This window comes from Nymphaea colorata, chromosome 3 (genome assembly GCF_008831285.2).
Source record: "Nymphaea colorata isolate Beijing-Zhang1983 chromosome 3, ASM883128v2, whole genome shotgun sequence".
Taxonomy (NCBI): domain Eukaryota; kingdom Viridiplantae; phylum Streptophyta; class Magnoliopsida; order Nymphaeales; family Nymphaeaceae; genus Nymphaea; species Nymphaea colorata.
The window spans coordinates 2,986,087-3,013,967 of record NC_045140.1 but is presented as its reverse complement, the minus strand read 5'-3'; the positions used below and the strand labels follow the sequence as shown (position 1 = coordinate 3,013,967).

The window sequence follows — 27,881 nt, the reverse complement described above, 5'->3', positions numbered from 1 at the left end:
ACAAAAAACTTGTATTAGTGTCCTTTGAACAGTATATATGGGCCATTGCTCGTATTAGCCTACAAAAATTGTCTTATTTAGAGATAGCTACGCCCTTAATTTATATATATATTTTTTATCCATAAGTGCTTCTCAAAGTTCAAAGTTCAAAATTTAAACAATGAATACTACTAAGCTCCAAAATTCAATTATTATGACACGAGATTGTGAGTAGCAAGTTGCCATTCCAACACATCATCTCAAAAGTAGAGAGCGTGTGACAACTTTTCTCGTGACCATGTAATCAGGTGTTTGAAATGGACAGTCACTCAAAGCAAGGGTGTAAAGGAGAAGTATAAAGAATACATGAGTGTATATGAGAGGAAAAGACAACTTCTCTCATGACTATATAATTAGGATGTTTAAAATGGGCCGTCTCTACGGTTGAACTCAACAAGAATGATAAAAGAAACCCTCACAAGTAAGGGTTGGCATCGGGCCAGCCCGATTCGGCCTGGGCCCGGCCTAGGCCAGGTTTTTCCTGGCCCAGGCCGGCCTGGCGGCGGCCCGACCGAACGCCCACCCTTAGTCACAAGGATAAAAAGGAAAAAATGATTTTTTTGCACAAGACAAAACTGCCCTCAGTAAATGCCCCCGAGGATCCCATTTAATCCTTCAAACGTCATACCCACTTTGCATTACCCTTGGAAAAGAAACAAGGAGTCCCGTATACGGCGTGTTTGATTAGGACCATTCCTGCGCTTCTAGATACATATTATCGGCGACCACTTAGGCGAACGTTCCTGGAGGTTTCCACATACAATTGAGTTAATTTTTATGTTTAAGTAAGCGAAAACAGTCCACATCGAAAGCTTTTTTTGTCTAAATTTTTCACTAAAATAAAGTTTCGGCAGTTGTCATCAAACACAACATCAGAATTTGAGTCCACGCCGCCACATTGTCATCTTGCTTTAAAGCCGCACAAGGCAATAAAAATCTTCCAACGTCGACGATGCATCATCACCTTTTGTTGACACACTGTTGCTTCAACATCTGAATCCGAATTCAAATTTTGAGTCAAGTCTAACCGATTTTCAAAATATAAGAGCGTTGAATATATGATATTTGTTTGAAACTAGTCTGATTATATATTTATGTATATCAAAATCCGATCACATGTCCCACTTAATTGATATTAATTTTTTCATATCTGAGTTTTGAAAACTTTTTTCGATCCAATATCCAGTTCAAATTAAATGCAATGACACACAAACTCAGTTCATTAATAAAAAAATGATAAGTTGCTAACTATGGTTAAAATAACGTAAAAAGAAATTTGTCTTAAGTGGAAATGCCAAAATAGTTCATCTTCTGTAATTATTCCAACTTTTATTGCAACGGTAGTCTTCGCAGAGCCTTAAGTTTACTGCCAGTACGCCATTGTTTTTTACTGTCCATGTTAGCGAGCGAGAGAGAGAGAGAGAGAAGTTGATCAACCGTCGCGACCCTCCAGCAGCCTTCTCATCCGTTCCACGAGACGCAAGTGCCTCTCCCTTGTCTTTTGTTGCGGCGGTCAAAAAATAGAGATACATCCCTCTCTCTCTCTCTCTCTCTCTCTCTCTTTTCGGTTGATCCAAGGCTGCGCAATTATGGTCAGAAAGAAGACGTAGTCCCCACTCATTCCCTCTTACATCGCCTTCCCCACCTGTTTATGCTCTCTCTTTTGAGGCCCTTCCTTCCTGGCAACCAACCAGGAAAGCAAAGGACTGAGGTCTCATCTCTTCTCTTCTCTTGATAACTCACAGTGAGATCTCCGAGCAAGAAGTTGATGATCAGGAGAGAGAAGAATCACTTAAAAATCCAAAACATTAGGATATCGGTATTTGATAAATCCGCTTGTTTGAGCATTTCAGTGAAGTTATGAAGTACCCAACTGGCTTCTGGCCGGGCCTGTGTCGCTTCTTGTTCTTCTTGCCCTTCTTTTTCGGTTTACTTCTTCTTGGCATTGTAAAAGGTAAGTGTCACCCTTCTTCCTTTCCTGTCATAGATTCCTTTTGTCCAGTGGAGATGATTTGAAGTGAGAATTGCTCCTAGGTGCAATCCTTTGCCCCCTGATATGCCTTATCATCACAATTGGCAACTCCGCCGTCGTCTTGGGTTTGTGGCCTGCTCATGCCTTTTGGACCTACTATTGCATAATTAGGTAAAGTTCCTTAATGCCCATTTTCGTGCATATATGTATATATATGTGCCTGTGTAAACAGCTGGGGACGAGGAAGAGAGAATAGAGGAATGGAGTCAGTAACTAATTTCTTTTGTATAACATCGCAGAAGCAAGCAGTTAGGACCAGTTTTAAAGGCAGGATTATGCGTCTGCATTACTGTTCTCTTGGTTCTTTGGCCATTAGTAAGTATAAGTGGTAGCATTCTTTGCGGTGCAGTCTATGGGTTTTTCTCGCCGTTGGTAGCCACATTTGAGGCTGTTGGGGAGGGCAGAACTGATGAATTCGTTCACTGTCTGATTGTATGTGCTGAATTTTCTTCTTTATACTCGGTTTTATCTCTTATCTTTTTCTATTCAAACAATTCATAATTTTCAGAAGTTTGTAGGACGGAACATGGAGTTCTTTGAAGAGGAGCTTTACTGTAGTGAGGGATTTTGCAGATGTATGCTTCCACTCGTACTTCTCAATCATGGATGACCTACGCAATCAAGAGCCTCCCGGTGGGGAGGCACTGGATATAAGGTATTACTCTTACAACCATTATTCCAAGATCATAGCTTGTAATATTCCCAATTTTTTGCCGTTAGCCTTGAGATGTTAGTTCTTGAATCTCCATTTTAGAAAGCCAGATATGTGTCATGGAAGATTTCTGCAATTCACATATATGTATAAAGTTCCTGCAGTGGGCGTTACCGTGAAATTCCTTTTCCTTCGATTAACGGTTATCAGGCCAATAAGTCGGTTAAATCCAATATCCGATTGATTGTTACCAAGATATGAAATAGGCACGGGGAGTGATATGGGAAGCGAAAGCAGAAAAATGGACCACAAAAATTGCTAGGGGGCAGGAATCAAGATAAGTATACAAAAAAATCATATAAACAAAAAAATATATGTGCGAAATAGTAGTGCAAAAATATTCAATGAACTAAAAAAATGAAAATAAGTAAGAAGTAATATAAATGTATGGTAAAACTTATGCTTATAACCATAATCATTAGAACTTTTTACCCCAAAGGGATTCTCTCTTCCCCATAAACACGATTCAAGAACCGGAAAGTTGATGATTCCCTCAAAGATGCAAAAGCTTGGAGAAGCTTATTTCTCAGTTGTGGAAGCTTATTTCACTTAGAACAAGAAACTTTTGCGTCTTTAAAAATACCAAAAATAATTGCTAAGTGCCTTAAAAAACCGTGGTAAAATAAAAACCATGATTAGTGCACAGTTTGCGATGCTTTTGGTGACGGAAAATAAATAAAAATTTGTCTGGCAACTAGTTGTAGCTGGCAGGTTTCAATGTCTCTTTCTTTACATACATACAAGTATACACTTTCACTGTGTAATGAATGTTAGGGGAGTTGAAACCCCATTTATTATGATACTAATTCTTAGCTGTTTCTTGTGATTTTTTATTTATAGCCTCCTAGAAAGTTTTCATTTGTCATCTCTCTTCCTGTTCCTTTGAGTATACATCGAGCATGTTCTTGGTTATACTTGAAATTTGTAGAATTTAGAATCTTGCTGATGGATCCATTCACTTGTCCTACTGGGTTGTGGTTTTTCCGTGATAGAGTTTTTAGTCTGCCTGGAGCGGTGATAATTGGCCTGCTTGGTGTAATTATTGATGTCCCAGTCATATCACTGATAGCAATATATAAAAGTCCTTTCATGCTTATCAAGGGCTGGCATCGGCTGATTCATGACCTAGTGGGTCGGGAGGGTCCATTCTTGGAGACAGCATGTGTCCCTTTTGCTGGACTAGCAATTCTCCTGTGGCCAATAATAGTGGTTGGAGCTGTACTCTCTTCATTGACATCAAGTATTTTCTTGGGAGCTTATGCAGCTGTTGTTACTTACCAGGTAATTATCAATTTTGTTGTAGAAATTTTGGACTTTTCTATATTGATGATCTATTCCAAGCAGCTGCTCTCCCTTATAATTACTTCGCTGGAAGTTTGAAGAGAAAAGTTCCTCAACTAATTGTTCGATGAATACTTTTTAAAGCCTACTATAGCATGCACAAATGAATATTTATTAAAGCCTACTGCATTTTCTGCACAATTTTTTAAATCTAACCAATTTTGAACTTTGAAACTCCATGTGATGCATTTTTTCAGTGGCTTTTGCTATCATCACTTAGCTCAATTGCAGATGTGAATTTTCTTTGAGATGGCTACTGCATTTGCTATCATCAATTATCCCAATTGCAGATGTGAACTTTCCTTTAGATGGCTACTGCAAATTCTAGTGAATCAAACTTTTACATGATTATTGCTATTTAAAACTGTCATTGTTTCATTCTTAATGTTGCATGTGGTAGAACATGATCTCTTCTTCCTAATCATTCATGGAAGCATCTGCCTGCATGCGAACATTTTCACACAATTTTCTGAATTGAAGAGTTCAACATTGCTTCTCCCTTTCACCAAAATATTGGAGAAAAATATTTTGAGGATCTACTTTCTATATCCTATATCATTAATCTTGGAAAAACCTAGGCTTGTAATTGCATGGATTTAGCTAGTGGTGCAGAATGCCCATGGTGATGGATGAGCTTTGGCCTAAGTATAGGAGGCTTTATCCTTGCAGTTTTCAGGTTCATGGCTGTGAAAATCTCTTAAGAATCAATGCGTAAGCCACAATACAAGGTTTACAGTCCCCCAAAAGAAATCTCAATGCACTAGCACAATGGCTAATTAAAAGTGCATAGCCACATAGAAAATATGAAGAATAACTGTTTATTGATGAGAAATGCTTAGTGTTCTCACAAACGGGAATAGTCCCCTTGATATGTAAGGAAACTGAAGTAACCATTCGACTATCTCCAAGTGCTAGTTCAGTCCTGCTTAAAGGCAATTCTTGACAGAAATTTAGTTAAAAAAATGTTCATTTTGTCATACTACTAATGGTGGTGGAACCTCCACAACGGAAGAAAGAAGCCTCTGTTGGGTCCATATTGGAAGCAAGAATGGCATACAATTTGTTTGAAGTTGCGAGTGATTTGTGCAAAGAAATCGCTATGGTTCACTTTGCTCGTGACGTGATGCCTTTCAAGCTTGAAATTCGCCTATTGGCACAAAATTCAGGCCGGAAGAGCTTTTTCCGATGATTGCTTCCTAAGTCCTGACCTTTCCATAACCTTTCCATGAGCTAATGTCATTCAAAGTTGCGAGTGCTGATTCAGATCAGACAAAACTCTTTGGTCAGGGTCAGCATGAATGGCACTGAAATTGACATTACTCCTACTTTGAATAAGCAAACTCGCTTCCTTTGGCTTTCAATGTCCAGTCCAAACGAACCACTATCAGAGTGAATGTCATTTTGATAAGCTTGATAAGCACTCTTTGTGAAACAATAAAATGCAGAGACAAAAAAAAACTGTAGGTATATATATATATATATATATATCGCCATATGGCTAAAATTTAGAAATTTGTCGTAAAAAAGATCATAAATCGTTGCTAAAGCTATCATGAACCATTGCCACATCATAAACCCTTGCGCTTATGTCAATGTATTGACTTTTTTTAGTGAGCAATTTTTTAAATTCTAGCCATTTGCAGAACTGGATTATCCATATACATTTGTGTGTGTGTGCACATATGTATACATATATTTATGTATTGGGACTCCATGAACTGATTATGAAAATGTCTAATCAACTTAGTTGACAGTTCAAAATGTGTAATATATATATATATATATATATATATATATATATATTTATATTTATATGTATATATAGCTTGTATTAGGAAAGAATAAAATGCAGTAATAAAAAGAATACATATATATGAAAGGGGATCAAGTCAATATGAAGACTGCAAGAACTGACTAGAAATTAATGATAAAAATGTGTAACATATAAAATTTCTTTTTCAAACTTGTATTATGAAACTGAGCTGGTGGTTAAGCTACCTCCATGAGCTTGCTTAGTCCTGGTCAAAGGCCACTCTTCACCAAAACGAATTAAAAAACAAATAACGAATAATAAAATATAGGCAAGGTCTACACTCAAATAAAATTTCGAATACACTGGCACGAAGGCTACACTCGAAGTGCATAGAGGACATAGAAAATATAAAAAATAAGACTGTTTATAAGTTTATTGATGGAAAATGCTTAGAAAAACCATTTTGTTACACATGAGAGTAATCCCAACCCAAACCACCCGACCCCTCTACACCAACACCCCCCCCCCCCCTCCTCCTTCCAACGTTATATACCAAAGGAAACAGAACAACCTACCGGGCTACCTCCAATTGTTAAAGAACAGTTAGCGAACGAGCAAATGGCTAGCTCACTAAAGAACAATTAGACCATTCTGAACCAGAACTGACCTAAAACCTCAAAAAGAAAAAAGACATGCATGTAATGATGAAATAATAAAATACAAAAATAAACAAATTTATTGAAAGTCTGAACTAATAGAATGTGTGTGTGTGTGTGTGTGTGTGTGTATGTGTGCATATAGATAGATGCATGCATCCATACATGGCATACATGCACGCGCACAAACACTATACTACACAAAATTTTACAAGGGTAGCCAGGTTTCTGCCAGGTCCATGACTACCTGAATCAGGTTTTAGCTACTTGATTTCATAATGCATGGTTTCAAAAGAAGGCTCAGTGTTTCTTAACATATTCTTAACTAGCATCCACTGATTATTCACTCATTTCATCCTTTTCTGTTTCTTTTGTCTGATGCAGGAATCATCAGCATTTTTTGGACTTTCTTACGTTGTGTCTTGTATATCTATCTTTGACGAGTATTGTAATGACATGCTTGACATGTCTGAAGGTTCTTGTTTTCCAAGGTCTGTCTCACAGCATTTCTGTTTGCCACGGTTTCTGTATCCGACAAATATTCTTTCTACTTTATCATTTTTATTCTCTCCAGGGTAAATTTCTAGAATTCTGTGTTTGAGAAGTGCAGGCTTCCATACAGAAGGAAACAAGCATCTCAATCTGCTCCTCCCTCCAGGCCTACGTCATTTAACAGAAGGACCAGTGGAAGGCTTGCTTCCTCTCGTTCCATGTCCCTTAAGAATGCTGTTATAGAAATCAAACCAATTGAAGTATGTACTTTGCTTTGCAGATCCAAAAATATTTAATGCAGATATCAGATATCTGAGATACTTATCCCTGCTTCTTTCTAGCTATTTGATCGTATATTTGACGACTGTAAGCACCATGGAGAACGTCTAGTAAATGAAGGAGCAATTGCAGCAAAAGATATTGAAGAGTGGACATCAAGAGCAAGCCCAGCGTTGAGTATTGGCCTGCTAGCATATTGTATACTGCAAGGACTTTTGCGCTCTGCAAAAGCAAATTGTAGTGGTTATCTGTTGGGTATGTGATATACGTCCTCTCGATGCACACCTTTGTATTGCCTATCTGTATTCCTGTTTTTCCCTCAACATAAACATGGTACTATTTTATTGCTGTTATTGTTTTAGTAGTGTCATGTTGCGACATGCAAGATTGAGATGGTATTTGAAAGGTGACATGGTAAAAGATGGGTGGAAAATATGCATTATCAACAATATAAGAATGATAATTCTTGTGAGAACCCATGACCATGTATTTGGATAAAGAACGGATGTGTCAGAATCCACAACAGGTTCATCATTGGATCTCATCGTTCAAGTACTCTTACAAGTGATCTGTTTTTCAGTTTTCTTCTTTTTTCTCGTGATTTTGCTTGTATTAATGAAACATATAGAACACAGCTTGATAGCTCCTGTGAATCAATTTACTAAGAGCTGTAAGTTGATGTTTCTTTGACTGGTACTAAAGATTACATGAGGTGCAATATGTATCTATGTGGTGCTACTTGTAACTTGGTGAATGCATAGAGATCTTTCTTGCTTTGCCTTTTATTTTGGCTTTAACTATCCTGTTGAAGCAATAAAAAGTGAATTATCTGAATCTGGAAAACCGAAAGAGTAGAAAGATGACAGGTCAGTCTATTTGAGCTAGTTTCTATGCTTGTGTTCTAAAGTGTAACTTTTGATGTTTGCATGAAAGCATATTGGTAAACAAGAGATTTTGACTGACTGAGATATTCATTTGGTTTTATGCTATGTAAGTAATAGGACACAAGACTGTTGAGGAACTTGGTAAACTTGAAATTTTATTTAGCATTTAGTTTTGCATTTTTTCTCAAAGAATTACTTCTTAAACAAGGGACATATTTCAGCAACTTTGGTGAATCAGAAATAATCGCAGTATGTAAAGGGAGTTGAAAGGAATTGGTCAAATAGTTAAGGCATCTAACACAGTGTTACAGATTAATTTGTCTTGTGTTGCGCATGGTCATAATTCCTATTTCACATTGGAAATGATTCACTACCAAGGATGCTTGTTAATATCCATATGAGATGTGTTTTTCCTTTTTTTTTTCTCCAATGCAGGTGATAATGTCACAGAAATAACCTCTTCAAACAGGCCTAGAGAAGTTATATTTGATCGGTTCTTTGATCCCCTAATGACTATTAAAGAGCAAATAAAAGCAATGAATCTGTCAGAAGAGGAAGAGAGCTACTTATGCAAACTGGTCCTAAGCAGCATTTCTGGACATATCAAAGTTTGGAATGTTGGCTCTCTGCCTGCATCTGATGTAAAGCATGCTCAGGCTGAGGCACTAGCCAGAAGGTTTTCAGAGCTTCACCTTTCAGGTTGATGCTTCAATTCTTACTTTTTTTTATTCATCTTTGTTTTGTCTTTTGCAATCAGGCTGAAAGGAATTGCCAAAATGATATCAAGGTTTCCAACATTCCGACGTAAATTTGAGGATGTTCTGAATTCCCTTCCTCTTGAGCCTCCTATGCAAGGAGACAATAGAAGATTGGTGAATAGCTCACGATCAATTGTCAGAACTCGAAGCAATTTGAGTGTCTAATCTGATGGGAAGCCATCTGAATGTAAAACAACTGTAACAAGGTGGCTATGATATTGTTTATTTTTGAAATGCCAGTGTCATTCTTTTCTTTGTTTGTTCATACGCCAATTTTAGAAGAGGTGTTGTACCATGGGAATTGAATTGCTCCTCTTAAGTATATTGTTCTTGCTGGTAGCGTTTAGTATTTAACAAAAGATTGAAGACATTGCTGCAGAATTCTTGTTAACGTGTTAATTCTACTCATCGTAATGAGCACTATAAGTTTTTTCACCTTCATAAGTTGTCACTGTGAGTTGCTTAGGGGAGATTTGTTATAGCTTACAATTAACGTGTTAATTGCACGACATATTTATCAACAGAAACATTACTAGAATCCACATTCTGGTTGAAAGATCTTATTCTGCTTTGCGAAGAAAAACTCGAGATTATTCTGATGGAGATGTTAGAAACAAAGGGGGAGAAAGAGGAGGTCAGCCATGAGAGCACGACTGGCTGATGCCTTCTCTGATTTGCGTTGGCTCATTGCCAATGGTGGTACGATGTAGGATTATATTTTGATGCTCAGGACAAATGCCAAACCAAATGCGCAGATTAAGCTCTGCAGATGAATTCCCGGTGCATGTCTTCTTGTTCTCGAAAGCACTCCCAGTCTCTCCAGGGCGAGCTCGACAGGCATGGTAGCCAAGGTAGAAAGGCAGGTAATGGCAATTTAAGGATCTGTCTTTCCTGAGCTAGTAGCTAGTGGCATGTCGATAATATTCATATGCCCTGACCTTTCAATCAAGTCCTCACCTATTTTGGTATGGTGAGTACTTATTGTTGATGGTCAGTTTGAATGGCATATAATGACAATTCCTCAAGAATTCTCATTAGTCCTGACCTTTCCGGAGAGTCCTGGCCTTTCAAGAACCTTTCCATTTGTGTGAACACTAATGGCATTGGTTGATGGTCAGTACTAATGGCATCTAATTGCAATTGATCCTTTCTTTTATCAAGAATTGCAACCTTTCCTTTCTTCATTTCCATTCAGAAGCACTTTGAACGATTTGTCTGACCTTATGGAAAGGTTATGGAAAAGAAAGGCAATTATGGAAAGGTCAGGATTCTCTGAAAAGGTCAATCCTTGGAGCAATTCCGGTAATCAGAGCTATACCGCTGTGGGAGGGACGGAAGAACTCCTTGCCCTAAGACTGACTGAAGAAGATGGCATCAAGCCCGACTGAATCCGAGTTCTATGAGTAGACGATTACTGAACACTTTCAACAGAATGTCTTCTTGAGGCAGTGACTATTTCCGGTGAAGAGTCGCTTTCCCTGTTAACGTACCCCGTCTAGTCTCGAGAGATTCCTCAAATGTCATCGCCAGCAGAGAGATCAGATTCCTCAAATGTCATCGCCAGCAGAGAGATCAGAAGCTACGGCATTACCACCGGTCTTTGCTATTTGAGCTGTTAACCCATTTTCATCAGAGTATACTCTGACTGTTGGAGAATACCATGCATCTCTCTCTCTCTCTCTCTCTCTCTTTGAGAGAAAAGGAAGGAGAAAAGTTAACTAATGCTAGAATGACAAAGTGCCATGTCTGTTTGCAAATTAGAACATAACCAATGAAATATAAAGTATCTCAACTTGCGTTCAAGCACAACCATCATCATCAGATATTTAAATAGCGTTCTTTCTGTAATTTTTGAAACTGGTCAAGATCACATGCATCAACAATGATATTTAGATAACATTCAAGGAGACCTGGTTTTGGTTTATATTTCAATGTAAATGTCTTGTAACTCGAACATCAACATCTTTAAAACATAATGACTGCCATAACCACAAATAGAACAGGATGTCCGACAAGCAAAATTTGTCAACTTCCTCAAGCATAAAATCCACCAGGGCGTGTCAGCATTGCGGTCTCCCCTACAGCTTGGCCCTTTAGCCAAACTTAAAGCAGTTGCTAATGTTGCTGCTAATTTTGGTGGTCGAACCGATGGTCTCCGAACTCTTATCCTTGCCCCTTGAGGGAAGTTCGAAATTTAGAACATCTAGGAAAGATGTCATTTATCCCCTTCGGAGCTTTGCAATATTTGGCCTAATACACAAATCATTTTTTTGGCTCCATCCCTTTTTATGTCACATGACGAGAGAGGGAAGAGAAAAAAGAAAGAGAGGTGTCCAATATATATAGTGCAAACCTTTAGAGCGCTCGTTTCCCTTTCTTTTATATGATCTATCAATAACTATTTGCTAGAGTCATGATTCAGTTCTTTATATATATATATATATATATATATATATAGAAGATCTCAAATGGTCCTAACTGTAGTATATAAACTTACTAAAGTTTAGTTTTGCGCAAATGAGAACAGGAGACCAACTAAAAAGTATTGCACTTATTAACACATTTAATCCAACAGCGCATACCCTTTTTTGACAAATCATAGCTGGTCGTCCTAAGTGCTGCTGTGACAGGCGGCAGGTCTTCACTTCAATTTCCATTTTCATTTTTATAAACTGCAAACAGTAACTACACGACACTTTGAATTAAAAGGTATTCCATAAACCATATAAATTCTAAAACAGCGTGAACCCTGTGAAGAAGAAAAACGAGAGTTACTTCACCTCACAAGAACACTGCCAATTCCTTTTGTAGCGATATAACAATATAATAGCGAATGTGACTATAATATTTGGACAGTAGTAAAAAAAGTTTAGCGCCTCATAATTTTCAAAATGTTGACGCCTAAATTGTCACTTATTTCGCTAGAGAAATAGGATTCGCCATGAATCACTCGGCCAATAAAATGATATGGCCACACAAGGGTGAACTTGGCTCAAGCACGAGAATAGCTTGACGAAAGCAACTCAAGCTCGATTTAGTAGTTACATGTCGACTAGATTAAGACTTGACAAAGTCGTTTGAATAGAATTGATATTCATCGTTATCTTTTGAGTTCAAGTTCAACTCAATTAAGACTTTTGGACAAACTCGTTTGAATAGAATTGATATTCATTGTTACGTGTTGAACTAAGGCTTGATTCGATTAAGGCTCGACAAACTCATTTGAATATATCGACTTAATTAAGGTTCGAGCTCGACTCGGCAGTATGTATTGATCTCGAACTCAACTCGATTATTTCAACGAGTCGACTCATAAACTGACTAATAAACTCGAACTCGACTCGTTAAGCAAATAACTCAGCTCGAACTCGTTCACAAGCAAAGCTCAAATAGATAGACTCGTTGTTCACCCCTACACACAGGGATCACCAGGTTGCAAAATCTTGTGGCTTCATTAACTCATCGAACAATAATGAGACATGGAGACGTCTATCTGGACAAAACTGGGTTGCCTTTTGCAGCTTCATGATTTCATCAATCCCATTACAGCCAGCTGGAAAAAAGGTGGAAAACTTACAGGATAGACAAAAATTATACGACTGCCGCACATTTTCTGTTTTTCAAACCTCTTCCTATCTATACGAATATAAAACAACCACATATTGCACGGCCTCAGATAACATTTGGTGCGGATGCGGTGTGATAATATCTGCAAAAGAAATATTCATCAAATAGTTATAACTTAGCTCCAGCCGTATCCCAGCATCGCTCGCTGATCAAAATAAGCGTGTAACAGCCTAACAATCTTGTGTCTCCGCAACGGTGTCAACAGGAGGACTATCTGTGCCGTCATCAACCTTGGACTGAACATGCTTGGACTTTGATGCTTGAAGCACAGCCTTTCTACAGGTGCTTGAACTTTTAAGGATGTCACTGAGTGTTCCAGCGGTCACGGATCTTCTGAAAAAAGAATCACAGTTACATTCACTTAGCAACTTCCACAACAAACGTACCAAGCAAAAAAGAAGCCAGCTTACCAGCAACAAATTCAAATATTCCAACGAAAAGCAACAAATTCAACATTCATGTTCCTCAGAGCAGCCGCTATTTGCTAAGGGTGTTTCCTTGCCCTGAAGGTTTTTCTTGGACTATCATGTGTTGTCCTTTTGGTATTCTCAACAAATATAGCTTCTGATGCATACTTAAATCAAAAGAAAGTATGGTTCTCTGTGACATCAATTGAACTATTCAGTTGACTGCACTACCTGGTTAGTATATACAACTTTAGTGGTCCGGAAATAATTGGTTCAACCTTCCATGCGTGTAAGAAGAAAAGGTCGAAACGCACAAAGAATCATACTAAAAGACAACATAAAATTAAAATTTTCCTAAGAGGAACGTTTAACATCAGAATGATACAAGCAAATGTGATGAACTGTCCGGCTAACTGGCACATACCGACAGAGAAAAATACAGAATTTGCAGCATTCAGTCCCTGGAAGACCAAGCTGAATCCAAATAATCACCAATATAACCAGAATCACTTAAAATTCAAGAACACAAAGAATAAGAGTTGATAGTTGAAGTAGCTAAAAATCACAGTTATAAAAAACATTTAAAATAGCTGCGTTTCAAGCTTTCCGACGTTACTCACGTCTGGGGCCTCTGGGCCATCTTTCTTCCAATGCTTCCCACATTATTTCTTGCTGCAGGCATTACAAAATATCCTACAGAAAAGACAGAAAAGTCACACAAAGAGAGAGAGAACGTATCCAGTACAACAATGTAAAACTACAAAAGAAAAGTCGTACATGTCTTTGGCAGATAGCAATCATCAAATAGAAAAATTGATTCTACCACATTTCATGACGAATTCTACAACCTCATTCCTGGACCTACTAGGTATCCACGGCCACGGCCTTCACTGTGCTTTTTTGGCATTGGGATCCTATTAATAATGAGAATACATCTACATATTGTCTCAGATTAGCTAAATCATGAAGTCACAAGTAATTTCATATTCCAACAGAAATAGATATGTTATTTGGATTAGTTTCTAGCATAATCAACTGGTTCCAACAAAATCCATGAAGCATAGGTATATATCCTGGTCTCTGTGGAGAAATTCAACCACAAGCTGACGTGTTGAAGGTAAATCTTGTTTGATAGGACTGTATAGTACTTGGCAGTTGGCTAAGTAAAACTAACCAACCAATAGTAGATAGTTGGTCCTCTTGGATTATCAACTAGAACTGTCTTCATCCACAAACACCATGACACAGAATAACTAGAACCATTAAATTGCAGAGCATTCTTCTAAATAGAAAATGTGGCAGCTTGGTATACCATCAATGAGCTTCCAGTTAACAGGCACTTAAAGAAATGATATATGAAAAGTTCATAGTGAATTACCATGACCATGTGCCAAATCATCTGACTCAGCATGTGAGGACAAGGTCTCTGAACCTGAAGAGTCCAGGCTTTGATGTGAATGAGAAGAAGCAGACAGACTACTCAAAGATGCATCCGTAGTGGCATCTGACTGCTCTTCAGAATCTCTCCCTTTAGAACTTCTCACATGGTTGGAAGCACCTGAAACAATTCCATTTTTTTTATTACTCTCTTTACATGGCATCAGAAAATCCCGTCTTCAGAAATATCCAATTTATGTCATCATTGACCAAAAACAAATTTGAGATTTGACTCCATTACCACGATTAGGTAGTTCCTGATCTGATTTGACAAAAGAATGATCACGACCAGCATGGGAAGGTTTTTGAACTGAAATAGACATAAAAATTAGTTAATTTTTTTGGTCAAATTTAGAGGTTTCATAAAGTTATGTTTCAAGTGAGGTGTAGTGTCAGAGGTTCTCTCTGATGCCTCAATGTCAAACTTATTGGTTTTGGCCTGGTGTGCATGACCTTTATGTACTTTACCTGAAATATCTGCTACTGCTTCACTAGGTAAAGCTGAGGAGTTTTGCTCGGTGTGTGCTTTCTTGGTTTTTTTCCCTGATGCAGCACCTTCATCCTGGACCTGCTTAACATCAGCATTCAATCCTGGCACAAAGTAATCAATGAAGTTCAGAGAATCCTTTTGAAGGTGATGGATTTCCATATCCTTAACCTTATCAGAGGAACTAGAACAGTCATCATCAGAATCAGCACCACCTTCAGCAGCTGCTTCATGGATGGATTCCATATTAAGATTTATGATCTTCTCTTGACTCGGTTTAGATGTCAATGCACCACTATTGGTCAGCTGCATCTTAGAAGAACCTTGATCATTCTGCTCACTTTTTCCCTTTACAGTTGAAGGAGACAATAGTTGACTATCTGGCAAGGATATTTCTGAATCCACATTTTTAACCCTTTTACGCGATTTTTTCACCTTTTCCGTGCTACCGCCCTTCTTGCTGTCTGTCTTCCTTTCATCCATGGGTTCAACATGCTCAAGACCAACTGCATTTGGAGCAACCCTGTCAACCTCGACTTGAGGAACAATACATCTTTCTGCAACAGCAGATTCAGTCTTTTTTGACTTCTTCCTTTTACTATCTTTGGAGACCATACCATCCTCAGCTCGAGTAATTTCCTTATCTGGAACAGCAGCTGTCCCTAGTACCTTCATAGATGTCAATGATTCATTTCCTGATAATGTGTACCCTGCATCAACTTCCTTAGTTTCTCCATACAAATTCATTTTCTCTGATGATTTCGTTCCATTTATTTGATCTGTAATATCACCATTATTAGAACAGCCATCATCATGATCAGCATCACCTTCAACAGCCCCTTCATGGATGGATTCCATGTTAGGATTTATGCTCTTCTCTTGACTTGGTTTAGACGTCAATGCACCACCATTTGTCAGCTGCGTCTTAGGATAACCGTGCTTATTGTGCCCATGTTTTTCCTTTAAAGTTGAAGGAGACAATAGTTGACTATCTGGCATGGATATTTCTGAATCCACAATTTTAACCTTTTTACGCGATTTTTTCACCTTTTCTGTGCTACCACCCTTCTTGCTGTATGTGCTCCTCTCATCCATGGGTTCAACATGTTCAAGACTAACTGCATTTGGATCAACCTTGTTAGCCTCGACTTGAGGAACAATACATCTTTCTGCAACAGCAGATTCAGTCTTTCTTGATTTCTTCCTTTTTCTATCTTTGATGGCCATACCATCCTCAGGTCGAGTAATTTCCTTTTCTGGGACACCATCTATACCTAAGCCCTTCATAGATGTCAATGATTCATTTCCTGTTAATGTGCACCCTGCATCAACTTGCCTATTTTCTGCATACAACTTCATTTTCTCTGATTTTATTCCATTTATTTGATCTGGAGTATCACCATTATTAGAACAGCCATCATCATGATTTCCATCACCCTCAACAGCCCCTTCATGGATGGATTCCATGTTAAGATTTATACTCTTCTCTTGACTCTGTTTAGATGTTAATGAACCATTATTTGTCAGCTGCACCTTAAAAGAACCTTGCTTATTCAACTCGCAGCTTTCTTTTATAGTTGAAGGAGATAATAGTTGACCATCTGGCACGGACATTTCCGAATCCATATTTTTAACCTTTTTGTGTGATTTTTTCCTCTTTTCTGTACCACCATCTTTATTGTTGTATGTGCTTCTCTCTTGCATGGGTTCCATATGCTCAGAACCAAATGCATTTGGAGCAAACCCGTCAGCCTCAACTTGGGGAACAACACATCTTTCTGCAACAGCAGATTCAGTCTTTTTTGATTTCTTCTTTTTACTACTATCTTTAGAGACCACGGCATCCTCAGCTCGCACAGTTTCCTTTTCTGGGACAACATTGATACCTATGTGCCACATAGATGTCAATGATTCACCACATGATACTGTGCACCCTGCACCTTTCTTAGTTTCTGCATACAAGTTCATTTTCTCCAATGATTTTGTTCCATTTATTTGGTCTGTAATGTCACCATTATTAGCAATATTGCTGTGCTCACTGACTGAAGGCAACTCATTTCCTGGAGAATCATTATGATGATTAACAGAAGGGGCCTCAAGGGCCAGCGCCACATGATTTCTCGTCCTTTTCGGCTTTTTCCTTTTCTTTTGTGTTGCATGATTAGAGTCTCGGGACTCCTCAACAAGCGGCAAGACTTTTAAGTCCTTCTCGTCCATTCCATATGAAGCGGAAAGTTCTGATTCTCCATCTTGTGAAATAACATTTGCATTGCCTATATTAATCATATCAACAGTTCTCTTGAGTGAATGAGAATCTTTTCCATTGCATTCACCTTCAACAACTTCTTGATACAAACTGGAATTGTCATGGTCTGCCGCTCGACTCTTTGGAACTCTTGTTTTCTTCCTTTTCGCCTTGACTAAATCACTGGAGGATTTGTTTTCGCCCTTCAGATCCTCGGGAGTACAGTTTGGCTTGTCAATATTCGCATCCTCATCCCCTTGAGGATTCAAATCAGCACGCCTTCCAAACTCAGATTTTTCTGCAGTATGGAAAGTGTTGACTGCCACATCCTCTTTGAAAGAGGCATTATCCAATTCTAGCAGACCGCTTTTTCTTTTTTTCTTTCTTTCCTTTTCATTTCCAGATACAGGTACTACTAGGTCTTCCAATGCACTGCCATCAACCGAAGCATCTTGACCTCTGTTCCTTCTCTCAAATTTAGATGGAACGGCATCTAAAGATACAATGCCACTCTTCAAACCATCAAAATTGACTCCCTCTTTGACTATGCAACCAACATTCAGATCCATCCCAGTATTACATTTTTGTAGCTTATTGAGATCTACCCTTTCTTCAGCAGATATTGATGCTTTAGGGTCCGAGGTTGGATTTTCTCCAACTGCATCAAACACATTTAAAGTTTTTCCTTCGCTGTTGCCTTGAACAGTTTGCTCAGAAACAATAAACTTTCTATTCACTAAGTCAGTATTTTGCAAATGTAGTAATTGATCATCAGGGTTATCTGACTTCTTACTAAAACCTTTATTTAAGTGACTGTCTTTACTTAAGTTGCCAATATCAGATGAAATAATACAGAGCTCAGAGGCATCTCCGGACTCCTTACATTCATCAGTAGCAGTGTCAACCAACCTTTTCAAAGTCCTATCAACTTGCTTACAAGTAACTGCCCCCGAGCTTTCAGGTATCTCCATCTGGACATCAATTTCTGGTGTAGAAAGGCCCTGTCTTGGTTCTTCTTGATGCTTAAATGTACAGAGAGTCGACACATCCATGTGAAGAAACCAAGTCCTCATTTGTCTATTGAATGCACTTTTAACAAGCATGGAATCTGACAAATGGTACAGCAATCTTCTGCGCTTGACCTGCATGATGCATGAAGAAGTTGCAATCTTAGAAGTCCTAGACATTTGTGCTGCCACTTCAATCATGCATTGAAGTCTTGTCCTTTGAGGGAAAAAATTATATGCACAACATGCACACTAATAATTTTAGCCTGCTGTAAGTCCTAAATCTATTCTTCAAGTGGGTACCATCTTGCTTTAAAGTTGACATTAGACAGACCATAACTTACACAGCTGGCAAGAAAGGCCATAAAGAAGTTGAAATGGCTAGCCAGGTTGGGTCAAATAGTTAGTCAAAAAACTATCTAGACTATGTTTGGTCACACTAGTTATCCAATGGGTCCAAATTCCAAAATGACTTCGAAAAACCAAAAAGAAGAAGCCACAGACTAAGATAGTTAAAGTCCATCAATCAGGCCTATGGTGGGCACCAGAGTGTTTCGGCATCCAAATGCAGCTGATTCAATTTAAGTCCAAAAATGTAGCTGAGGTGTATACCATCCATTATGGCAAAATGGACCAAAGTTAAAAGTTAAAACCAAACAAAACCAAGCCAAACAAAAGTTATCCAACCCACGCAGGCCAGCCAAAGCTGACGTCCGAAGTCAGCAGGCCAAGTTCCTACAGCATAAATCCCATACACAATAGCATCCTTTCTTGCATATAAGAGTAAAACTTTTTAGAAAAGCAGGTCTCCTCCAAATCCCAAAATCTCATTTGGAAGAAATGAGAGGGTGCTATAAATGGTATAAAGCATAGGCCATGGGTTAAATGGGTTTATTTTTAAGTAACTTTCTATCAAACCAACAAAGACATACCTTGATTGCATGGATAACAATATCTCCAAGCGCAGGGAAACATGACTGGTGCTCAGTCCTAATTTTGCCTGCAAAATAGCATGAGATATTTAAGGTACTTACAGCAACAATTGTAGCCAGTAGATCTTTCATAACAGGAGATTAAAAAACAGAAATTAAAAAAAGAAAAGGACGAAAACAAAGGGATAAAAGAAAAGCACATTATCAATGCCATTTTTAAGAGACAGATATTCTTGAATTCTCCATAAATTAATGAATATAAAAAAATAGCCATGCTTCAAGAGTACACCAGAACATACATAAAAATGATAAAATACAATATCAGCATAAGTCCACGTAAGTAAAAGTATAATCACGAGGTCTCAACTCAGATTCTGGTCTAGAATGTCCAAATCAAGTGCAGCTTCTATGGTCCTACCTGTGATGGACAGTTGATGAAGATCATCACTGGCAAGATGGTAAAGCATGACAAAATAATTTATTTAGAGAGAGATGATGCAATTGTCACCTGCTATAAGTATTACCCAATATGATTTTACCCGCTGTTTAATCTATGTAACATGGATGCCTTGAAACAAGGTTGCTCATTGACACACAGCTGGTGTGATACAACAACACAGCCTATGCCCTGGTTGCAAATCCAATGCACCCTCCTTTCTCTCAGCCTCAGACAATGCCCTAAATTCACTGGCCACCAGAAACTAGCAACTGGCAATTAGTGAGGTAGCACACAAGCCATCTTTCTTCATGCAACTCCCTCTCAGGTCACAGCTTCTGATCACTGGTGATCTACTCTCGCTCCCTCCACCCAGAACTCTCTCTCTCTCTCTCTCTCTCTGCATGACCACCTCTCTCTTTCTCCACAAGATCACAACCACCATCACTCCCTTCTTATTCAACTGTTTCTTCCTCCATCACCTTGATATCTCCATATTGCTCCAATGGATTGGTTTCTACCTCCAGAAGCATCATGCATCTGCTGTTGCAGCATGGAATCGACATTGTTGACTTCTCTTCCTCTATGTCACACACGTCCAGGGAGGGAGTGAGTGAGTATGCATATGCGAGTGTAAGTGTGGCATTTAAAAAAAAAAAATGGGTGCAGGCGTAATGAGGGTGTGTGTGTGTGTAACAGCTTTATTTTTCAATATTTCTTCTTTGTTGTAGACAAAAAAAAATTTTAGTCCAATTCTAAAGTTTCATATTAATGATCAAACACAAGATTTTTTTTTAGCACCGATAAAGTATCATCATTATAAAAAACAATGACAGCCTGGTCATCGCTTTTAAAGGAAAATATGACACCTGGGTTTTCCTTTCTAATTCTAAAGGACAACAGGGTGGAGAGAAAGGCTGGGCATTGTGTGTGACAAAATAGAAAGGAACTACAGAAGGGGGAAAAGATAAAGGGAAAGAAAAGGAGAGAGGGAAAAATAAAAGAGAGAGGGAGGGGAAAACGACAGAGAGGAAAGGGGGGAGAGAAAACACCAAATTTTGCTGCCTTTTTTGGTCGCTGGAAGTGGAGAGACAGAGAAAGTTGTAGGTGAGGTAAGGTTTTCCCTTTTTTGCAACAAAAGAGAAGGGTGAATGCGGTCAGCAGCAACCCACTTGCATCAATCCGAGTCGAGTGCCCACCCAAGTCGAATCCAATAGAGCACCTATTTTGGTGCACCATGTGACATCGCTCTCCCTCTATAGAGATTGTCTTTGCTCCTATAAACAAGGGTGCACCTAAGAAGGCCCAGCACCCCTGTCCACATGGATGCGGGTGCACGTCTAAACACGTCCATGACATCGCATGGACCATGATGAATCAATGCAGCTGATCCTGTGTCGGTCCATTTTTTGACTCGGTCAACTTTGACCGAGAACATTTTCATCAATTTTTAAATTTTTTTTTAACATGTAACACAGTGATTTTTCAGCCTTCGACTGAACGATCAAAGGGTCGAAGGCTACACTCCTCATGTGCTTTGTGGGCAACCCACCAATGGACGGGGATTTTTCTGATGTCCAGCATCTTTTTTCGAGAATCTATCTCTGGTAAGCACGTACCATTTCCGGCAAAGGCGCCACCTCTGATAGGTGGCAGTCGACAGCCTTGTGGTTCATCTTTTTTAAGCAAACCCTACAGTTGCCAGTAATTTTCATCTTTTTCTAGCAACGGGTATGATTAGCTTTCAATATCATCATCTTGTGAGACATCTATGTTGATTGCCACTTTTGCAGCCCCTTATTTGAATTTTGCTGTGCCTTTTCTCTCTTATCTGCTGATTTTTGTTCCTGTGGTGACTGAGTGTCTAAATCATCAACTCTTTCACTCTTTTATTCATCTATGCATTCTTTGTTGTTATTACCATGTCAGTGCGATTACTCTCACCAGTTACCATCTTTTCTTTTCTTTCTTTATTTTCTATTTGTTATTTTCTACTTCAAAGGGCAGCAGCTTGTTAGCACCGAGGCTAGCTCCAATGGCTTGTTAGTCCTTCCAAAAAGAGGGCAGCTGCTTTCTCTCTACTCACTGGTTCTTGTATTTTCTGTTTTATGGAGTTTTAACTTTTAAGTTTGTTGACGGATCTGGGTGTGTGGGTCCGGGTCTAGACCCGATCCAGTTTGTCCTTGTTAGGGCATACTTATATCATTGTAACCCTAATCTTAAAGTTCTCAATGAAAATCTTAAGAGAGAGAGAGTCTGGTGGCTAGTGGGCGCCAGCTCCTCCTCGTTCGTGGTTTTTTTCCTCTTGTTGAGGGTTTTTCCACGTTACATCGTGTTCTTCTTATTCCTTTGTTCTTGATCTTCGTGATTCTACATGGTATCAGAGCCATGAAGTTCCGGCGTGGTTGATTCGAGTTTTTTTTTAGTTCTGTTGTGGCCGTGTGAGAGGGAGTCTCGTGTCGGCACTGTTCATTGCCCATTGCCTGACGTGGTCATCGCCCGGCGCCGTTGGAGTTCTGGCGTCTCTTCCAGCGACGCTTATGACGCCGTAGGAGTCTCTCTACGCCATCTGGAGTCCCGGCGACAGACTCGACGCCATCTAAAGTTTCGGCGACTCTCTGCTTTTGCCCTGCTTGCCGCCGTTGCTAGCTGCGTCACCTGAGCCCCCTGTTGCCGTCGCCTGAGAACGCTGCTTTTGCCTTGCTTGCCGTCGTTGCCAGTTGCGTGACCCTGCTTGCCGCCGTTGCCAGCTGCGTCGCCTGAGAAGAAGTGGTGGCGCTGGTGGCTCTCTGAGTCGTTCTACGGTACTCTGTTCGGCCCCTGGTTTTTTGACCCGGCGCGTTGGAGTTACGGCGTCGCCTAGTGCTGGTCTCCCGTCGTCTTCCCAGTTCTTCGTCTGCCCAGGCCGCACGATGGTGACTCTGCCTTGCCTGCTACCGTGAGGTTTGCCGCCAGCGTATAGCTGTTGCTGTTTCTTTTTGTTCTCTTTGTAGTGCTGGTCTATTATTATGGCAGCGTCTTCCTCGTCCACGGTCAACACTGATCACTCTGAAATTGGGGCCTATAGAACTGAGAATGTTCCCGTTCAAGTCACTACTATTCGCCTTACCAAGGAGAACTATCTCCCGTGGTCGGCCGCTATGACTATGGGGATCGCAGGCCGCGGTCGGATTGCCTATATCAATGGAAGGAAACCTGAACCGGTAGAGACAAGTGGTGAGTGGGACACTTGGTTTCTTGAGGATAATCAAGTAAAAACTTGGATTGTCAACTCTGTTTCCGCTGATATACAACCTCTTATTCTTCGGAAGAAGACTGCTAGAGATATGTGGGTGATTTTGGAGCAAATGTATGGCCAAAAGAAAATGGTTATCCGGACTTACCAACTAATGACGACTGCTATTTGAAGAGAAATCCTGGCAAGGGATCTTGTATGTGAAACAAGAGACCGTAGAGATTGAGGGGTACTACGATGCAGACTGGGCAAGTTGTGCTGATACTAGGCGGTCTACCACATGGTATTGTGTCTACTTGGGAGGAAATCTTGTTGTCTGGAGGAGCAAGAGGCAGGATGTGTGTTATCGATCTAGTGCAGAGACAGAGTATAGAGCTATTGCTATGGGAGTGTCTGAGTTACTATGGCTGAAAATATTGCTGACTGATATCGGAATAGAGGTTGAAGGACCAATGAAGATGTACTGTGACAACAAGTCTGCAATTAACTTAGCCAACAACCCTGTTCTACACGACAGAACAAAGCATGTTGAGATTGATCGTCACTTCATTCGTGAAAGGATTGATGCTAAAGAGTTAATCCTACCTTACATGAAGTCTGAAAACCAAACCGCTGATGTTCTGACGAAAGCTCTATCTTCAACTTCATTCAAGAGAAATGTATCCAAGTTGGGCATGTTTGATATGTATGCCCAACTTGAGGGGGAGTGTTGACGGATCTGGGTGTGTGGGTCTGGGTCTAGACCCTATCCAGTTTGTCCTTGTTAGGGCATACTTATATCATTGTAACCATAATCTTAAAGTTCTCAATGGAAATCTTAAGAGAGAGAGAGTTTGGTGGCTAGTGGGCGCCAGTTCCTCCTCGTCCGTGGTTTTTTTCCTCTTGTTGAGGGTTTTTCCACGTTACATCGTGTTCTTCTTATTCCTTTGTTCTTGATCTTCGTGATTCTACAAAGTTGTATATATTCCTTTTTCCTTGCTAGTTACTGCATATAACTGTTCACTCTTTGGGTTTTCCAAACCTGTCCTCCATTGAGGTTTGGAGCTCCCAATATATTTCACAAATCATAACGTATGTAAGATATAAAAATTTATGTTAGTTGTAAATACTAAAGTATGAATTGTATTATATAAGGTGAATGGTGTATTTCTGGTCTGTTTAAGATCTTAATGAACGTAAGTTTCTTTCTTATCACACACACACATACACATATATATACTAATATGTATATATAGGAGCTGAAATCCTACCACCATCTTGAGCTCCATCCAATTACCGCCACCGATGCATGCCTTGGATGGATGTAACTCAATATACTATCCAATGCAATACATGTGCTGTGAGAGGGGAAAATCCACAAATCCTATATATGCCCTCCTCCAAACTAGTAGTATTGTCTCTCAAATTGATGCTTTGTCATTCAAATAAATGATTTCTCTCAAAAACCCACAATAACTCCCTTCCCAAAGCTATATAAGTTTTTAAAATGATGGAGAATGATGGTTTGTAAAATAAAAATGAAACAAAATGGTGTGCAACTTTTTTGAAACACCTTAACCCTGTATCGTAAGATTCAGGGTGTATCGGCTATGTCATACAAATTGGCAGTTGTATCACACCACCGATACACTTGAGAAAAATGTATCAATGGTTTATTGTATAGTTTCTTTTTACATACATGATATGTATCGTACAATACGGCTGGTATTATATGATACAGATAACATTGCCCCCACTTGTGTGACATAGTGTTTATCAACAAAGAAAACAAGTTTTCTAAACCAGGCAAGCAACAGTTGAATATTTATGCTTCACATACATTTCAAAATACAGCAATATATGTATCCTACTGTTCTCTTATTACTTCACTCCATCATTCATCTACTTACAAATTATTTTGTAACATAAGAGAAATATCCAATTTTGATTCACATCTGGATGCAAGAAGGAATGGCATAGGTCCAAACTGGAATCTGTTTTTATCAAGCTATACTGTTATTGTTTTATCTGATTATTCATGATACTCAGTTGACAAAACCACATGCAACTCACCATGAAAATCTGGTTCATTTTATGAATCTCCATTTTTTTTTCCAACTCACATATTAGTCAATTATCAAGTCTGACTGTTCCTAGGAGCTGCCATTTCCTTGCTCATTCTTATCACCATAGAAGCTTTTGTGCTTGACTAGCAAAATCAAAACATGGATAAAAGAAATCAAAGATGCAGGACATGACAACATGTCAGTGTCTTTGACACCCAGATACAAGATAGACTCTAAAAAAGCGAAAGAAAGAGTCATTCAGAGAACTGAGAAGTGTGAGAACAAAGGAAATTTTATTATGAGAGAGTATGCATTTGCACAGTTCATCCTTTTTCTTAGACTCAAGATATCAAGTAATGCCACAAAAAAATATGCACTTTGTCCCTTCAAGAGAAACTAACTAACTAACATTTCTATGAAGGGAGAAAGAAGAAAAATTATAATGTTGTTCCCTAGCAATATGATCTTAAGATAAGCCACTGACTTTTTACCAAGCAAATCATACAGGGACGTTCCATCAACAACTCAACATTCAGGCGAGAACAAAAAAACGTAGCATATAAGCTTCACGGTTTCTCAACAAAACTGAGGAAGTGGACGTGAGAGCAACAAAACTCACATCTAAACTAGCTCACTCATTTCGAGACATGCAACAAAACTGACAAATGCATCCAACAGCAGTAAATCTTCATTATCAGGCAACAAGGCCAACACGCTCTGGACTTAAAGCTCAACCAAGAACTACTCCAATTTCAATCAAATTCTTGCCCACTTGAAATCAGATCGAGAACTGTGCGGAAAAGCGTTCACATTGTCGGAAACACAAGCACGTACACATAAAACAGAGAGTCGCTACAAGGGAACATTTAATTTAATTCGTTAATCTGTCGATAGGGGAAGAGAAACTCTGGTGAACCATACAAAGAGACCAGAAACAGTCTGATAGACCACCTTGCGCACCAAGAGCCACCGGGAAAGCGACAAATAGTACCAAAAAAGTGGGGCAGAAATCCCAACACGGGAAAGCGAAATAAAGAATGCCAACAACTCGAGTAAAACAACAAACCAGTGCCAATCATCCCAAACAATGCCCCAAAAACCACAGTGAAGCAGTGGAACTTCATCGACGCATCCCTTTTAGCGAATCGGCGGGTGCATCACAAGCTTATTTCTCAGAAGAGTTGAAGGCGACAATACAAGGAAGAAAAAGAAAGTAGAAACTGGGGGAGTAGACGTGAGGGGCGTACTCTTGAGATCCGCGACGGTGTCGCGAGGGGAAACGGAGACTGCCATATGAGTATAGAGGGAGCTGTCGACGAAGACTGTGAAAGTACCGTCCTCAATAGCAGAATCTGGGGCGTTGTTGCCGGAAAGATGAAGAAGAAGGGCGGCATCGTCCGAAGGGCAAGCCTTGATACCGTCAGCCATGGCTGTCGGCGAGGTTACCCTGGGAGAGGCTGCGCTTACCGTGATGGTTCCCCCCAAAATAAGGTGGTCATAAACGGGTCGAATAGAAATCTACGCACCAATTGATTACAAACCGCAACCATTCAAGGCCAACCTTACCTATATACAATTCCTTGAGACTTCTTATCCCGACAACCAAACACGCCCTTAAATGCGATCTTAGAGTGCATTGGTTAGCTGTGATTTAAGATTCGGTGGTCGGATCTGTCGATCAAACATCGCATTTTATAATCACGAATTTCAAATCATAAAAAAAAGTGAAATTCATTGTTTTGATATTAAAATAAAGGGGTGGTTTTGATCGATCTCCATTGCTCGGATCACATTTATTGTTACGGGTTTGATTTGAAAACCTCACATGAAAGATCCGAAGAATAGAAATCGACCCTAGATCTAAGTTCCCGAGCCATCAAACGTAAACCTATAGCTGTAAATCATTATATACATGTTTACATTTTGATCACTATTTATGCATTTTATCAAACACACGTATTGTTGCATGGAGTTCTTTGAGAACTTGCATTTTTCTTATTCTTGAACTTTCCATTATTAACTTTTTCTTTTTTTTTTTTTTACTTGAAGGGGTCTTTACTACTTACACATCTCGTGAAATTGGTAGTTCAATTTTTTTAGGAAAGTGCAATAGTGTCAATGTATCTTATTTGAATAGAATATAGAATATTCGATCGAACGAATTCAAAAAAAATCGCATACATTTGATTTGAAACAAACATCCAGAAAAATCAAATATATAAAAAAAAATAATATCCAATTAAACAGTCGGACTATGTCACACGGATACTTGGATTTAGCCCACCGATACCTGGTAAGATGAGTCTGGGTTAAACCCGATCTAAACCCGTTAAAAAAAACCCGATTTCTTTTTTATCGACCTTTCTAGGTTTATTCCTTTTTTCTTTCTAGGTTTATGCCTTTAGCCACTCGACCTTTCTAGGGTTTATGCATTTCGAATTTAATAAACAGAAATACATATCAAATTTTGAATACGAATTCAAATCAAATCCACTTTTATTCTAATGCTATTAAATTTTAAAGTAAATTTTAAAAATTGAAAAAATCCCGTACAAAATCTGCATTCGAATCAAATTTCAAATTCGAATTCAAATGACTTTCCTTTATTTCAATATAATTAAAGATATATCCAATCTGTTTGGAAACCAAATTTTAAACCAAATTTTGAAGACCAAAACCCCTGAAACCGAAATCAGGTTTTAAAACCAGGGTTTTATCCCCTTGACGGGTTCGGCTGACAACTTAAAACCTGATTTTTCCTCAAAACACTGTTTTAAGCGTTTCAAGTATTTTAAAGAATGTTCCATTAAAATGAGATTTTGCTAAAACCTGATTTTAGCATCAAAAACCCAGTTCCTCTTTTAAGTTTTTCACTTGTTTGGATCATCCAAACTAAGTTAAAAACGATGAATCTTTAACCAGGCTTTCAACACTTTAACCAGATTTTTTTAGTCACCCCAACACTCCCTCAGATTTAAGGAAACTCTTTAGTACCACGATTGAAACTAAATATCACATTTCTAACAAGGGAGAGGTCATCAACATTTTATCATGACCGACAAGTTATATTGGTCCAA

At 39.0% G+C, this 27,881-nt stretch overlaps 2 protein-coding genes across 8 annotated transcripts; one reads left to right on the top strand and one right to left on the bottom strand.

The window, feature by feature from the left end:
• The first annotated feature begins 1,494 nt into the window (after positions 1–1,494).
• On the top strand, positions 1,495–9,381 carry LOC116251208 (uncharacterized membrane protein At3g27390-like). Of its 2 annotated transcripts, none has more exons than XM_050077077.1 (10): positions 1,495–1,993; positions 2,074–2,182; positions 2,311–2,503; positions 2,590–2,726; positions 3,776–4,064; positions 6,918–7,024; positions 7,144–7,285; positions 7,367–7,559; positions 8,624–8,887; positions 8,976–9,381. In XM_050077077.1, exons 1-10 carry the CDS (start codon positions 1,900–1,902, stop codon positions 9,011–9,013), a joined length of 1,566 nt encoding a protein of 521 aa, XP_049933034.1. In that variant the 5' UTR covers positions 1,495–1,899; the 3' UTR covers positions 9,014–9,381. The 2 variants fall into 2 exon arrangements, with proteins under 2 accessions (XP_049933034.1, XP_031481191.1); XM_031625331.2 differs by having other exon boundaries at positions 1,498–1,993; positions 8,624–8,864; positions 8,946–9,381.
• A 2,998-nt stretch (positions 9,382–12,379) lies between these two features.
• On the bottom strand, positions 12,380–26,332 carry LOC116250498 (uncharacterized). Of its 6 annotated transcripts, none has more exons than XM_031624146.2 (8): positions 26,052–26,332; positions 19,089–19,156; positions 15,076–18,291; positions 14,886–14,985; positions 14,659–14,727; positions 14,359–14,538; positions 13,601–13,673; positions 12,380–12,906 (listed from the first exon to the last, which is right to left on the bottom strand). In XM_031624146.2, the coding sequence occupies exons 1-8, from the start codon at positions 26,230–26,232 to the stop codon at positions 12,744–12,746; spliced, it is 4,050 nt and encodes a 1,349-aa protein (XP_031480006.1). In that variant the 5' UTR covers positions 26,233–26,332; the 3' UTR covers positions 12,380–12,743. The 6 variants fall into 6 exon arrangements, with proteins under 6 accessions (XP_031480006.1, XP_049932973.1, XP_031480007.1 ...); XM_050077016.1 differs by having other exon boundaries at positions 14,886–14,979; XM_031624147.2 differs by having other exon boundaries at positions 14,886–15,008; positions 15,120–18,291.
• Positions 26,333–27,881: the final 1,549 nt, after the last annotated feature.

Bases quoted from the DNA above. Each gene is read 5' to 3' on its own strand.
- LOC116251208 (XM_031625331.2), top strand. From the start codon at position 1,900: ATGAAGTACCCAACTGGCTTCTGGCCGGGCCTGTGTCGCTTCTTGTTC. The intron at 2,183-2,310 runs GTAAAGTTCCTT...ATAACATCGCAG, and splicing joins ACCTACTATTGCATAATTAG to AAGCAAGCAGTTAGGACCAG. The intron at 8,865-8,945 runs GTTTTCAGAGCT...TTTTGCAATCAG, and splicing joins GCTGAGGCACTAGCCAGAAG to GCTGAAAGGAATTGCCAAAA.
- LOC116250498 (XM_031624143.2), bottom strand. From the start codon at position 26,232: ATGGCTGACGGTATCAAGGCTTGCCCTTCGGACGATGCCGCCCTTCTT. The intron at 18,292-19,088 runs GTATGTCTTTGT...TGCATCATGCAG, and splicing joins TTGTTATCCATGCAATCAAG to GTCAAGCGCAGAAGATTGCT. The intron at 14,539-14,658 runs GTAATGGAGTCA...GAATTGTTTCAG, and splicing joins TCAGGAACTACCTAATCGTG to GTGCTTCCAACCATGTGAGA.